The sequence below is a fragment of the Tupaia chinensis genome, unplaced genomic scaffold (genome assembly GCF_000334495.1).
Source record: "Tupaia chinensis unplaced genomic scaffold, TupChi_1.0 Scaffold139962_1, whole genome shotgun sequence".
NCBI lineage: Eukaryota > Metazoa > Chordata > Mammalia > Scandentia > Tupaiidae > Tupaia > Tupaia belangeri.
In genome coordinates this window covers 265,345-279,425 of record NW_006199840.1, presented here as the reverse complement: position 1 = coordinate 279,425, position 14,081 = coordinate 265,345, and the positions used below count along the sequence as shown (strand labels likewise).

The following is a 14,081-nucleotide window of genomic DNA, read 5'->3' as shown; positions in this document are numbered from 1 at the left end:
CTTTTGGGAAAACCCCCACACCCTAAAGAAAAAAAAAAAAAAAAAAAAGGCAAGACTGCTTTAGGAAGACAACCCCGTTTAAATTATCGATTTTAAAAATTCATGATAAAAATATCTTTACTTGGTTAGACAATTTAAGAAATTTTACATATGGACTTAGAATTAGATAATATCAAGGAATCATTGTATCATCAATTTCGTTATGGATGATAACAGGACAATGATTATGTTAGATAATATTCTTATCTTTTAAAAATACATAATAAAATTAAATGAGAAGAAATGGTCTCGGGAAATTGATTTAAAGCAAGAAAAAAATTGTAAAAATGAAGAAGTGAGACATGAAGTAAATATGGCAAAATCTGGGCAACTGTTCATCCGGATATATGGGAGTTTACTGTGCTATTCTATTTCTAAAGAAAAAAGATGTAACAGAAGAAAGGCATGGTGGGCAGCCAGCAGGTGGCATAGTGGCTAAGGTGCTGGACTCCCATGTAGTCAGCCATGGTTCAAGTAACAGACCTGGCAACTTGAAACCCACACTAGGCACACGTATGTGCATGTCCAAAATCCTGAGAAGAGAATGGGAGAGAAGGAACTGTGGCATGACTATCCCTCCTGGGGAGTGATTTCTCACTTTCCTTCTCTCTCTCTCTCTCTTTCTCTCTGTCACTCTCTGGAAAAGCACGCACACGCTGACAAATATTTTTTTTAAAAAAAGGCATGGTGGTGATGTTGACCTAACTAAAAAAACAGCTTGCTTTATGTTATCTATTGTCTATAAAGGAGTATTTCTGGGGACCAGCAGTTGGCATAATGGCTATGTCGCTGAACTCCCATGTAGTCGACCACAGCTTGAGTCCTGGACCTGGTGGCTTAAACTCAAGTCGGGCGCGTGTGCATGCGTGCCCATTCTCTGAAAGGAGAATGGAAGAAAAAGGATTGCGGTGTGGCCATTCCTCCAGGGGGTGATTTCTCGCTTTCTGTCTCTCTCTGCCTTTCTGGCAATTGCATACACCCTATCACAAAAACCTCTCCCCCACCCCCTCCAAAAAAAGGAGTATTTCTGGATAAGCATTATGCAGGTTCTAAAAAAGACAATTCATGAGGCTGAAATTCTTTAAAAGGTGGAATTTTATTTGTTTAAACCATGATCTAAAGTCAATAAGCAAAAATGTTAATGCATTATTTGCATATTGTTTTCCATGGTTTTGTACATGTGGTGGTTTTAAAACATGGGCCCCAATTCTTTGATACCTTTCCTACTGATATATATGGGGTCTGTGTCTCATCCTTGAATCTGAGCAGGATCGTATGTAGCCTACAGAACATAGTAGAAATGACTTCTGAGGTTAGGTAAAAAGGTAATTTCAGTTTTCACATTGCTTATTGGAACACTCGTGCTTCCAGATCTCAGTTGCTATTTAAGAAGTTTGATTTCCTTGAGGCCACCAGAAAGTGAGAAAGCTAGTTATATGGCAAGGCCATATATTGGCATTTTTAGTCTTTAGTCCTCCCAGGACAGAAATCAGACATGTGAGTACATGAGATGAAGGAAAAAAAAAGAGAGAGAGAGAGAGCTATAAAACACATGGGGGGAGTGGGAAAATTTGATTACGGACTGTGTATTAGAAGATCTCAGAGGGACCAGCAGGTGATGTGATGATTAAGGCGCTGGACACTCCCACGTGGCCAACCATGTTTGAGTCCTGGACCTGGTGGCTTGTGTTCTCACTTTCTCTCTCTCTCTCTCGCTCGCTCGCTTGCTCTGTGTTTCTCTCTGGTCAAATTAAAATAAATGAATGAATATATTAAATTAAATTTAAAAATAATTCTTTAAAAAATAAAAGATCTCAGAGAATTATAACTAACTTTATTAAGTATAAAAACTATAGAGTGGTTAGAAAGGGGAGTGTCCTATATATAAGAGACACTAAAGTATTAAAGGGTAAAATATATTATGGTGGCTGCCTTAGAAGCTCCTCAAAAGTACTTACTTTGATGTGTCTCAGCAAAAGCTCTAGATAATCAGATAGACAGGTAGATGAAACAACCACAGTAAAATGTGACAACTATAGAATCTAGATAATGAGAATTTAGGTGATCACGTACTATCTTTCAACTTTTACGTGTGCTTGAAAACTGTCATTCATTATAAAAAATTTAAAATAGTAAAGGAGACTAAGATTATAGTATCTGGAGCCTGCAGATGGCATGGTGGTTAAGGCATTGCACTCCTACATGGTTGACCATAGTTCAGGCCCCAGACCTAGTGGCGTAGAACTCATGTCAGATGAGTGTACATGTGTGTCCAAAATCCCAAGAGAAGAATGGAGTAGAAGAGAATGCAGCATGGCCATCTCCCTGGGGGTTGATTTTTCACGTTCCTTTTCTCTGTCTCTCTCCAGTAAGCACACGTGTCCTATGGCAAAAACCTAAAAAAAAAAAAACAAAAATGATAGTAACCAAATGCTATTGTATTCTGTGAATGAATCCTGGTTTGAATAGGTCAATCAAAACAGATATTTGGGTACAAAATGGATAAAGTTGGATAGGAATTAGAATTATATTTTTTCAAAGAATTAATTTATTTAACTTAATTTATTCATATATTTATTTATTTTAATTTGATCAGAGGGACAGAGTGGGAGAGAGAGAGAGAAGTAAAGTGAGAAAGCAAGCCGCCAGGTCCAGGACTCAAACTGTGGTTTGAGGGTCATGTGGGAGTCTAGAGACCTTAACCACCATGCCACCTGATGGCCTGGAATTGTATTATATTAAGAAATAGGGACCAGCAGTTGGCATAATGGCTATGTTGCTGGACTCCCATGTAGTCAAGTGCAGTTCGATTCCCGGACCTGTTGGCTTAAACTCACGCCAGGCGAGTGTGTGCATGTTCAAGATCCCGAGAGGAGAATGGAGGAGAAGGGATCGCGGTGTGGACATCCCCCTGAAGAGTGATTTCTTGCTTTCTGTCTCTCTGTCTCTCTCTTTCTAGCGAGCGCACGTGCCCATAGCAAAAACCTCTCTAAAAGAAAAGAAAAAAAGAAAGAAACGTTATTTTGCTTATGTGGTGTCATATAATGGTGCTATGGTCATGGGAAAAAAATTTTAAGAGATATATACAAAAGCACAAATGGTCCCTGACTTACCATAGTTAGACGTAGAATTTTAAAATTTTACAATGCTGTGAAAGCAATAAGTGTTCAGTAGAATACACTTAGAATACTCGTATAATCATTGTTTTTTACTTTCAGGACAGTATTCAATAAATTACATGATATATTTAACACTTTATTGTAAAACAGGCTTTGTGTCGAATTATTTTGTCCAATTGTAGGCTACTGTAAATGTTCTGAGAATGTTTAAGGTGGGCTAGGGTAGCAATAATATTCACTCGGTGAGGTGCATTAAGTATATTTTCAACTTCTGATATTTTCGACTGATGATGGGTTTACTGGGATGTAACCCCACTGTAAGTTGAGGAGCATCTGTATTTAGAACAAGAGGTCATGATGAGTGACATCGGTGAAAATGGCAAGTAAGGACCTCCGACATTTCATTTCTTATTTAAACCTATTAAAAATCATCACGATAAACTTTTTTTGAAACACTGGAAATTAAGCAAAGGCTTACAACAACCTGGAGAGTATTTGTCAAAGAAACACCCAATTCTCAGTAAGAATAGTGAGCTATGTGGTATTTTAATTCAACTTAGACACATTAACTTTTCTCTAGCTCACTGTTATCCTTGAAAAATAACAGCCCACATACCTAGTAATATAGTGAGCAAAAAGGAAATGGGGGGTTTCTTTCAAATCCTACTACTAAAAGCCTCTCCCTAGGATAATGTTCTGAAGGTATTAAAAGGCAAGTGCTTGATGTCACAGCAGCGTAACAATGGTAGAAACAACAGATGAATCCAAATGTTAAAGAAACAAAGGAAAGAGATCTCTGTAGAGGATTTGAAAAGCTCCCACATAATTGTGGGAATCTCTAAGTGTTATATATATGTGTGTGTGTGGAGGCTATGTGCAAGACAAGAAGGCTCTGAGTACTCAACTCTGGCTGATTTTGAGGTTCTGCATAAGCAGGAAGTGAAGGATAAGGCAGAATTATAAACTGCCTGGTTGAATGTTGAAGGTATACTCAGACAGGCTCACAAAATCCCTTCGCAAGCACTGGAGGATTGACTAGTTTCATATAATAAGAAAATCTCTGTCCTATTATTAAATAACCAAGTCAACAGAGAAGAGATGCCAGTGGACACACACAACAAAAACACAGAATTTTCAAAACAAATTCAGAAAATTCACAAAACGAATAACTGCAACACTTGGGAAAAATAAACCCTAGTGAGTGGAGCAGGGAGAATCTGATTTCCAGAGCTGCCATTTAAAATGTCCAGCTTTTGGGACCAGCAGATGGTGTAATGGTTACGTTGATGGACTTCTACATAGCCAACTGTGGTTTGAGTCTTGAACCCTGCAGCTTAAAACTTATGCTGGGTATGTGTGCATGTGTGGCTAAAATTCCAAGAAGAGAATAGAGGAGAAGGGATTGCAGTGTGCCATTCCCCCTGGGGGGAGGGGGGTAATTTCTCGCTTTCTGTCTCTCTGGCAAGCAACAGGCCCTATAGTAAAAATCTCTCTAAAAAAAAATGTCCAGTTTTCAACAAAAAATTACAAAACACCCAAAGAAACAACAAAATGTAACCATAGACAAGAAAGAACAACCAAGAGAAACAGTTCATGACCTCCTACACAAAACTGAACTTACTAGACAAGGATGTTAAATTATGTATTTTATTTATTTATTTGATTTTTGTTAATGGTGAAAAGGGATTCAGTTTCATCTTTCTGCAGGTGGATACCCAGTTTTTCCAGCACCATTTGCTAAATAGGTTTTCCTTTTCCCACTGGATTGACTGGTATCTTTGGCTAAAAATCAGTTAGCTGTATGTCTTGGAGTTTATTTCTGGTGTCTCTATTCTAATCCCTTGGTCCATCTGTGTGCTTTTGTGCCAATACCATGCTGTTCTGATTATCACAGTTTTATAGTATATTTTGGGATCATGGAGTAAGATGCCACTCACTCCACTCTTCTTGCACAGGATAGCTTTGGCAATACGAGGTCTTTTTTGATTCCAGACAAATTCTATGATTGTTTTTTCTAGATCTGTGAAGAACGTCTCTGGTAATTTGACTGGAATTGCATTAAATATGTAGATCAATTTGGATAGAACTCCCATTTTGATTGTATTAATTCATCTAATTCAGGAACATGAATTTTCTTTTATCACCCTCTAAATTCCATGTTCAATTCAATGATCATGCTTCCTCCCTTCCTCTGAGATGGCCTCTCAGTACAGGTGAGTGTTGGGCCTTGTAGATCTCAACAGTCATCAGAAATTTCCTCCTTGATAATGAAACTACCAGAGGGTTGAGATGATAGGATTGGAATGTTCTCAGAAGCCTTAGGCAACTTGCTAAAATCTGTTCAAGGTTATCTTCCTTTTATCTCAAGCCATATAAGATCAATAACCACATTCTTTTTTACCTTTGGTTTTGCTAGATTAATAGATCATTTTAGTTCCAGCATCTAACATGGTACCTGGCATACAGCAGGCACTGAACAAATGTTTTCTGAATAAACAAATGAGTGACTGAATCAGGTCTTCTTATATTCAATATCTCCCAACCTGTTTTTACACCTGACCACCCTAAAAAGTTTAAATACTAGAATACTAGCTCACCTTTAGGACTCCATGGAGCATCATCTGAATTCTTCTTTTTCTTGGGTCGAGATTTCAAAGCAGGGTCATCATCATCAGACTCCAGTGATGGGTAGACTACAGGGAGAGGAGAAAGCAGAGTAAACTCCAATCTCATTGAAGAAGGGTGAAGACAAAATGATACCTACTTTAGCTCCTCCTATTTCATTACAAGTATACCCTTTGCTTAACCCATATTCAAGTGCATGAGTCTATGAATGTGCCACATACATTTCCAGCCTTTCTACCTTTGTACCCTTCCTATAAATTTTTTTCCTAGATTACCCTAATTCTAAATAATTTGCCAACATCTATTTACTGAGTAACTGCATCAGTTACTTTACTCACTCTTCATAACTTAGCTCTAGACTGACATCTGACAAGAAGCCTTCCCCTACTCTCCTAATCTGATTGAGATGTTTCATTCTCAGTTCTCCCTAGCATCCTGTGCATATTTTTACTAAAGTTATTTTTTATATATTTAGTAAATCTGTTGGCCCCTATTTACCATAAGGGCAGGAAAATGCATTATTTGACTTTATAGTAAGGAAGTCTAACAATGCTGAGGTAATGCTCAGTATTAGTTGAATGAATGAAACAATAAATAGTACACAATTTACACAAAGAGAACAAAGAGACCACTGGGGCTGAACTGCAAACAAGATTACTAGAATTATGTGACCTGAAATATAAAATGCATAGACACGAGTATTCCATCTAACATAAACACATATAAAAATAGATTTTTATGTCACTATCCTCACAATTTATATGTAGCACACATAGGATTTAATGAGAAGACAGTCTAGAATGGTCCTGCTGATAACATTAACTTGCTGTGCTGCTGACTTCTTTCTTTTCTTATTTTCTTCTTTAGATTTTTGCCATAAGGCATATGCACTCCTCAGAGAAAGACGGAAAGTGAAAAATCAACCCTGAACTGGGGATGGCCATGCAGAAATCCCTTCTCCATTCTCCTCTCGGGATTTTGGGCACATATGCACATGCGCCTAGCATGTTTGTCAAGCTGCCAGGGCTGGGACTTGAATCAGAGTCAGCCATGTAGGATCTAGCCCCTTAACCACAATGTCACTTGTTTGCCCTACCACCTGACTTCTTAAAGAATTTTTTAAAGGTATCTTTTATCACTATTTTGCATTCAATGACTTTATATCATTAGAACATACAGAATGAATTTTCTCAGTATGAATACGCTGCATATTATCCAGTCAAAGATATTAATGGACTGAAAAAGTGCGGCATATATACACTATGGACTACTACTGAGCCATAAATAACATGGGACCAGCAGATGGCAAAATGGTAATATTGATGGACTCCCACATAGTTGACTGTGGTTTGAGTACCATACCCAGCAGTTTAAAATTCACACTGTGTGTGTGTGTGTGTGTGTGTGTGTGCGTGCACGTGCCCAAGATCCCAAAGGAGAATGGAGGAGAAGGGATTGTGGTATGGCCATCCCCCTTGAGGAGGCTGATTTCTTGCTTCTGTCCCTCTGTTTCTCGGGTGAGCCCACACACCCTATAGCAAAAATCACTCTAAAACAAACAAACAAACAAAAAACAAAGAGACCCTGGCATTTGATAGAAAATGGATGAATGCGGAAGATTTACTGCTAAGTGAAGCAAGTCAGACTACGAAAGAGAGGTATCATATGACCCCGATGAATAAATACCGAATGTCTGCACTCTATAGTAGAAACTGAAAGACTGGAAGGAATGCAGAATGTTTTAAAAGGGGGTCACTAATTGTCCCTAGAAAGAAGTGACTGGTAACACAGTTGTTTGAGGAAGGTCCATCCCTATAGCCCCAATAGTTGTCCAATCGTATTAGATCTGAAAGGTTTTTCCATCTCAAGGAAAGAACACAGTGCCATGGTAGAAAAACCTTGAGTCTCAAAGGTCAGACAATTACTAAAATCCTAGACTGGTGTACTAGCTTAAAAATTCTGGAGTCACCTACTAGTGGAATAGGAGAATTTCTCTAAGTTTCAGAATCTTTACTCATAAATTTGAAATAATAGACGCAGCCTGCCTTACAAAGTTTTAAATATTTTAAATATTAAGAGATAATATGTGCAAAGTAGAGCCAACTCCACAGCTTAGTAACAAAGGAAGCTAGACCCCACACAGCCAACCGCAGTTTGAATTCCAGCCCAGATCACTTAAAAAACATTCTGGGTACATGTACATACATGCCCCAAATCCCAACAGGATGCAGAAAAGAAGGAACAGAATGGAAAAATGGAGGAGCAGGATTACAGTGTGACAACATCCCACTGGGAGGTGTACTCTCTCCCCCTTCTTTCTTTCTCTGTCTCTCATCTCTCCGGTGAGCACATGTCCCTTCTGAAAACAAACAAAAAAAGATAAAAATGGAAGAAATCAAGATTTCAAATCAATAATCTAAACTTCTACCTTTGAAATTAGATAAAAAGGAACAAAATAAATTCATAGCAAGGATATAGATATTAGTAACAGACTCAAGAACATAGATTCAAGAAACTGAAAAGAGAAAATAGGAAACAATGAAACCAAAACCAATTAAATTGGCAAAATGCCAGCAAGAATGACTCAAAAGAAAAAAGAGAAAACACAAATTACTAATATCAACAATGGAAAGGGTGATATCATTAAAGATCCCATAGACTTTTAAAGGATAATAGTGATATACTAGGAACAACCATAGGTCCATGAATTCTACAACTTAGACAAAATGGACCAATTCGTTGAAAGACACAAAGTACAATTTGCCAAAGATGAAAAGAATAACCTGAAAATCCTATATCTACTGAAACAAAATTAATGTACTGTTAAATCCTAAAAATAAATCTCCAAATTCATGTTTTCTCACTCCTAAATTCTACTAAAAATGTAAAGAGACCAATTTCATACAACCTCTAATTCTACTCTGACATATGAATCTGAAAGTAATGAAAACATATGTTTGTAGAGATGTATGCACAGAAATGTCTATTAGAACATTTTTTATAACAGCAAAAAAACAGAAACCAAAATGCCCATCAGCAGATAAATGAATAATCAAATTGGTGTATATCCACACAACGGAACACTCATAAGCAATAAAAAGGAACTGCTGATATGCAACAAAATAAATGAATGTTGATTTTTCTTAAAGAATTATTTATTTAACTTTATTTATTCATTAATTTTTTATTTTTAATTTGACCAGAACGACACAGAGAGAGAGAGAGGGAAAGTGAGAAAGTAAGCCACCAGGTCCGAGACTTGAACTGTGGTCGGCCACGTGGGAGTCCGGCACCATTATCTACTATGCCACCTGCCGGCCCCAATAAATGAGTTTTAAAGGCATTATTCTGAGTTAAAAGATGCCAGTCTCAAAATATTACATATTATATAATTCTACTGGTATGAAATTCCGAAAAAGGCAAAACCACGGTGACACAGAGATCAATCAGGGTTAGAAGTAAGAAGAGGGCATGACTACAAAGGAGTATTAACATACAGAATTTTAGGTAGGTGATCAAAGTAGTTTGTATTCTGATTATGGTAGTGGCAAGAACCTAAACATATATACAAAAAAATCTATTCTACTTTATGTTAATTTAAAAATTAAAACTATAAAAATAGTTCATCAAAAGGGAGGCTGAAAATAAATAACAGAGGAGACCAAACTATAGCATGTAGGTTAAAGCACTATATCCCACATGGCACAGTGTGTAGTTTCAGTCCCAGATCCAGAGGGCTGAAAATCACACCAGATGCATCTGCATGTGTACCGAAAATCTCAAGGGACTGTGGCATGGCCATCCCCACTGGGAGGTGATTTGTCACTTCCCCTCTCTCTCTCTCTCTTCTCTCTCTGTCTGTCTCTAGTAAGCACAAAGACCACATAGCAAAAGAGAGAGAGAGAGAGAGAGAGAGGAAGGAAAAAAGATGAATTCAAAATATATTTTAAAAATTAAATAAATAGGGGGCCAGTAGGTGATGGTGGTTAAAGGCACTGGATTCCCACCTGGCTGACCATAGTTCAAATCCCAGACCTGGCAACTTCCTTTCTTGCTTTCTCTTTCTCTCTGTCTCTGTTCAGATTGAAGACTAATAAGAAAAAAATGGAATTAAAAATAAAGAAATTATTATTTTGGGACCAGCAATTGGCATAATGGCTATGTCACTAGACTCCCATGTAGTTGACCGCGGTTCAAGTCCTGGACCCTGTAGCTTAAACTCACGCCAGGCACGTGTGCATGTATGCCCAAGATCCCAAGAGGTGAATGGAGAAGAAGGGATTGCAGCATGGCCATCCCCGCTGGAGGGTGATTTCTCGCTTTCTGTTTCTCTGTCTCTCTCTGTCTTTCTGGTGAGTGCACGCACCCTATAGCAAAAACCTCTCCCAAAAATAAATAAGTAAATAAATAAATATTTTTTTAATTAAATAAATATAGCTTTCAACTCAAGATGTTACACAAAGAACATTTAAAAAAAGAAATATAATAAAATCAGAAATAAAGCAGTAAACAAATTCTAAACATTAGAGGTGATCAATAAAACCAAGTAACTAATTTCTGAAAAGATCAGTCATCAAATAAATTAGACATGCTAATGTTAAACACCAAGATAGATATGGCAGGCTGCTTGTGGTGGGAGGCTATAGGGCAGAGACCTATGGCTCATCCCCTTCCCTACTTACTTTTGAACTCTCAGGGATATTGCTTGGGACTTTGAGAAGACCTCGTGCCCCTCCCTGCCCCATCTGGACATCCATTCCTGTGCAGGTAGACTGAGCTGCAAAGAGACTGTAGCTTATCCCCTGCCACACACCTCTGAATTCTGAGACTTCACCATTTTCTGAAGTGTGGATAGATCCTTTATATTTTTCTGAGTTGAAGCTCAGCAGGGCAGTGTCAGGCACAACTGTTCTCTACTTACTGGCAGTTCTTCAAATCATCCAAGACCAATGACAACAATGTAGACTGCTAGTTAGCATCAGGGAGGTAGAGCAGCAGAGATTACTAATCACCTATTCTCGCACACCTTTGAATGCTCAGAATTAACTCAGAGAAATTAGGAAAGAACATATAAATCACAAAATGACTAGAAACTATTGCTGAGGCACAAGACATATGAACAATCAAGAAAATAATTCCATCCCAAGGGAAAACATCAATTCCTTATCATCCACAGACAACACAATGGAACTCATGGAAATGTCAGATAAACAATTCAGAATATTTATAGTGACAAAACTAAATGAGATGGAAGAGAAAAGAGACAACAAGCTCCAGGAGATGAGGAAGTCCTGTAACCATATGAAAGAAGAAACAGAAACCATAAGAATCAAATGGATGACGATATGGATAGTAATGTCTTTGTCTTGACTGATATGCATGATAATCATGCTGGAAAAAGAAATGTTATACACTCTAAAGATATATGTGATGAAATGTAATATGAAAAATTTTAAAAAAGAATTAAACAGAACTGTTAGAGATAAAGACTGTGATACAGGAAATTAAAACCTCCCTAGAAAGTATTAAAGCAGAAGATCAAATCTCAAATGTAGAAGACAAAAACCGCTGACCCAGAAAAAGTTATCAAAAATATTGAAGGGGCCAGCAGTTAGCATAATGGCTATGTCGCTGGACTCCCACGTAGCCGACCGCGGTTCGAGTCCCGGACCCAGTGGCTTAAAACTCACGCCAGGTGCGTGTGCATGCGTGCCCAAGATCCCGAGAGGAGAATGGAGGAGAAGGGATTGCAGCATGGCCATCCCCACTGGGGGGTGATTTTGCGCTTTCTGTCTCTCTATCTCCCTGTGTCTGGCGAGCACACGCACCCTATAGCAAAAACCTCTCCCCCCCAAAAAAAAATTTTTGAAAAAAAAAAAAAAAACAACCAAAAAAAATGAGGACAATATACATGAAATACCAGATACCATTAAGCACTCAAATATCAGGATAATGGGTATCCCAGAAGGTGAAAAATATAATAAGAGCATTGATAACCTATTCAATGAAATCCTGTAAGAAAACTTTCCAAACCTAGAGAGGCATTCAAATATCAAGACCTAAGAAATAAATAGGACCCCAAACAGAATCAACCCAAGAAGATCCTATCAAAATCACGTCATAGTCAGATTAGCCAAAAACACAGACAGACACGATACTAAAACTGGCAAGAGGGAAATGTCAAGTTACTTACAAAGGTTATCCCATCAGGCTAACATTGGATCTCTCCTCAAAAACAATGCATGCAAGAAAAAATGGGGAAATATAGTCAAAGTATTAAATGAAAAGCAAGTTCAACCAAGATTACTATACCTGGCAAGATTATACTTCATATCGGGGGAAAAAAAAAAGGATAAAAACATTCTCAGATAAACAAAACCTGAAATTATTTACTAACTCCAGACCAGCTCCACAAGAAGTTTGGAAGGGAGTGCTATACCAGGAAAAGTAAAGTCAGACAGACAGATAAAAAGTGAATTAGAAAATGATAAGAAAAATGGGTCACTTAATGAAAGGAACATGTCCAGAAATAGCAATAATAATGCTGAATGTTAATGGATCAAATTCTCTGATCAAAAGATGCAGACTGACTGAAAAAAAAAAAACAGAAACACTATCTGTTGCCTACAAGAAATACACCTTATGGATAAAGACATACATAGACTAAAAATGAAGACTGGAAAACGAAAATCCATGCAAACAGAAATCAAAAAAGGACTGGAGATGTGATACTGATTTCAGACAAAATAGGCTTTAAGACAAAAACTGTAAGAAGAGACAAAGAAGGACATTATAGAGTACTAAAAGGGCTAATTCATCAAGATAACATAACGCTTATAAATATCTAAGCACCTAACTTAGGAGCACCTAAATACATGAAGAAAAGACTGCTAGAGCTAAAAGGAGAGATGGGTTGCAACACTATCATTGTTGGGGACCTCAACAACCCATTATCTCCTTTAGACAGATCTTCTAGGCAAAAAATAAACAGAGATACAGGACCCAAATGATACTATAAATCAAATGGGCTTGACAGACATCTATAAAACTTTACACCCTAAGACCACAAAATATACATATTTCTCACACCCACATAGAACATTTTCAAAGACTGATCATATGATAAGGCACAAAACCAGCCTCTATACTTTCAAAGGGATAGGACCTATTTCCAGCATCTTCTCTGACCATGATGGAATTAAACTTGATATTAATTTCAAGAAAATTCCTCACAAATACACGAACACATGGAAACTAAACAACCTATTTCTGAATGACTTCTTAACTACTGAAGGAATTAAATAAAAATTTTTAAAATCATGGAAAAAATTATAGTGAGTACGCAAATTTCCATAATTTTTTTTTTTTTGGAGAGGTTTTCACTAGAGGGCACATACGCTTGCCAGAAAGACAGAGAGGGACAGAGAGACAGAAAGCGAGAAATCACCCCCTCAGGGGGGATGACCACACTGCAATCCCTTCTCCTCCATTCTCCTCTTGGGATCTTGGGCACACACACACACACGCCCAGGGTCCAGGACTCAAACCGCGATCAACTACATGAGAGTCCAGCGGCATAGCCATTACACCAACTGCTGCCGGGTTTCCATAATCTATGGGACATGGCAAAAGTAGATATAAGAGGGAAATTCATAGCAATTAGTGCACATAAGAAAAAGATGGAAAGGTGGCAAATAGACACCCTCTCATCATGCTTCAGAGAACTGGAAAAACGGGACCAGCAGTTAGCATAATGGCTATGTCGCTGGACTCCCACATAGTCAACCGCAGTTCGAGTGCCAGACCTGGTGGCTTAAACTCATGCCAGGTGCGTGTGTATACGTGCCCAAGATCCCGAGAGGAAAATGGAGGAGAAGGGATTGAGGCGTGGCCATCCCCCCAGGGGGTGATTTCTCGCTTTCTATCCCTCTGTCTCTCTCTGTCTGGCGAGCGCACGCGCCCTATAGCAAAAACGTCTCAAAAAAAAAAAGTTTCTGCACAGCAAAGGACACAGTAATTAGCGTGAATCAACAACCCTCAGAATGGGAGAATATTTTTGTAAACTATGCCTCAGATAAAGAACTGATAATCAGGATACACACGGAACTCATGAGGCTTACCTGAATAAAAAATAATTTAAAAAATTTAAAAAAAAGATCAACCCAATTAAAAGATGGGAAGATGAGCTGAACAAAAAAACTCAAACAGCCAAAAATCTTATGAGGAATGTTCAACATCCCTTATCATAAGGGAGATGCAGATTAAAATCACAGTGAGATACTACCTAACCCTTGTCAG

The 14,081-nt window shown here is 38.0% G+C and overlaps 1 protein-coding gene across 7 annotated transcripts in view; it reads right to left on the bottom strand.

Annotated features, from left to right (window-relative positions):
• The window catches only part of PHF8 (PHD finger protein 8), a 182,529-nt gene that overhangs the window by 14,398 nt on the left and 154,050 nt on the right, over positions 1-14,081 (bottom strand). For all 7 annotated transcript variants that reach the window (XM_006162417.3, XM_006162416.3, XM_006162418.3 and 4 more), the window contains one exon: positions 5,756-5,851. In XM_006162417.3, the coding sequence (XP_006162479.1) occupies positions 5,756-5,851 (96 nt within the window). The remainder of the gene's footprint in view (positions 1-5,755; positions 5,852-14,081) is intronic.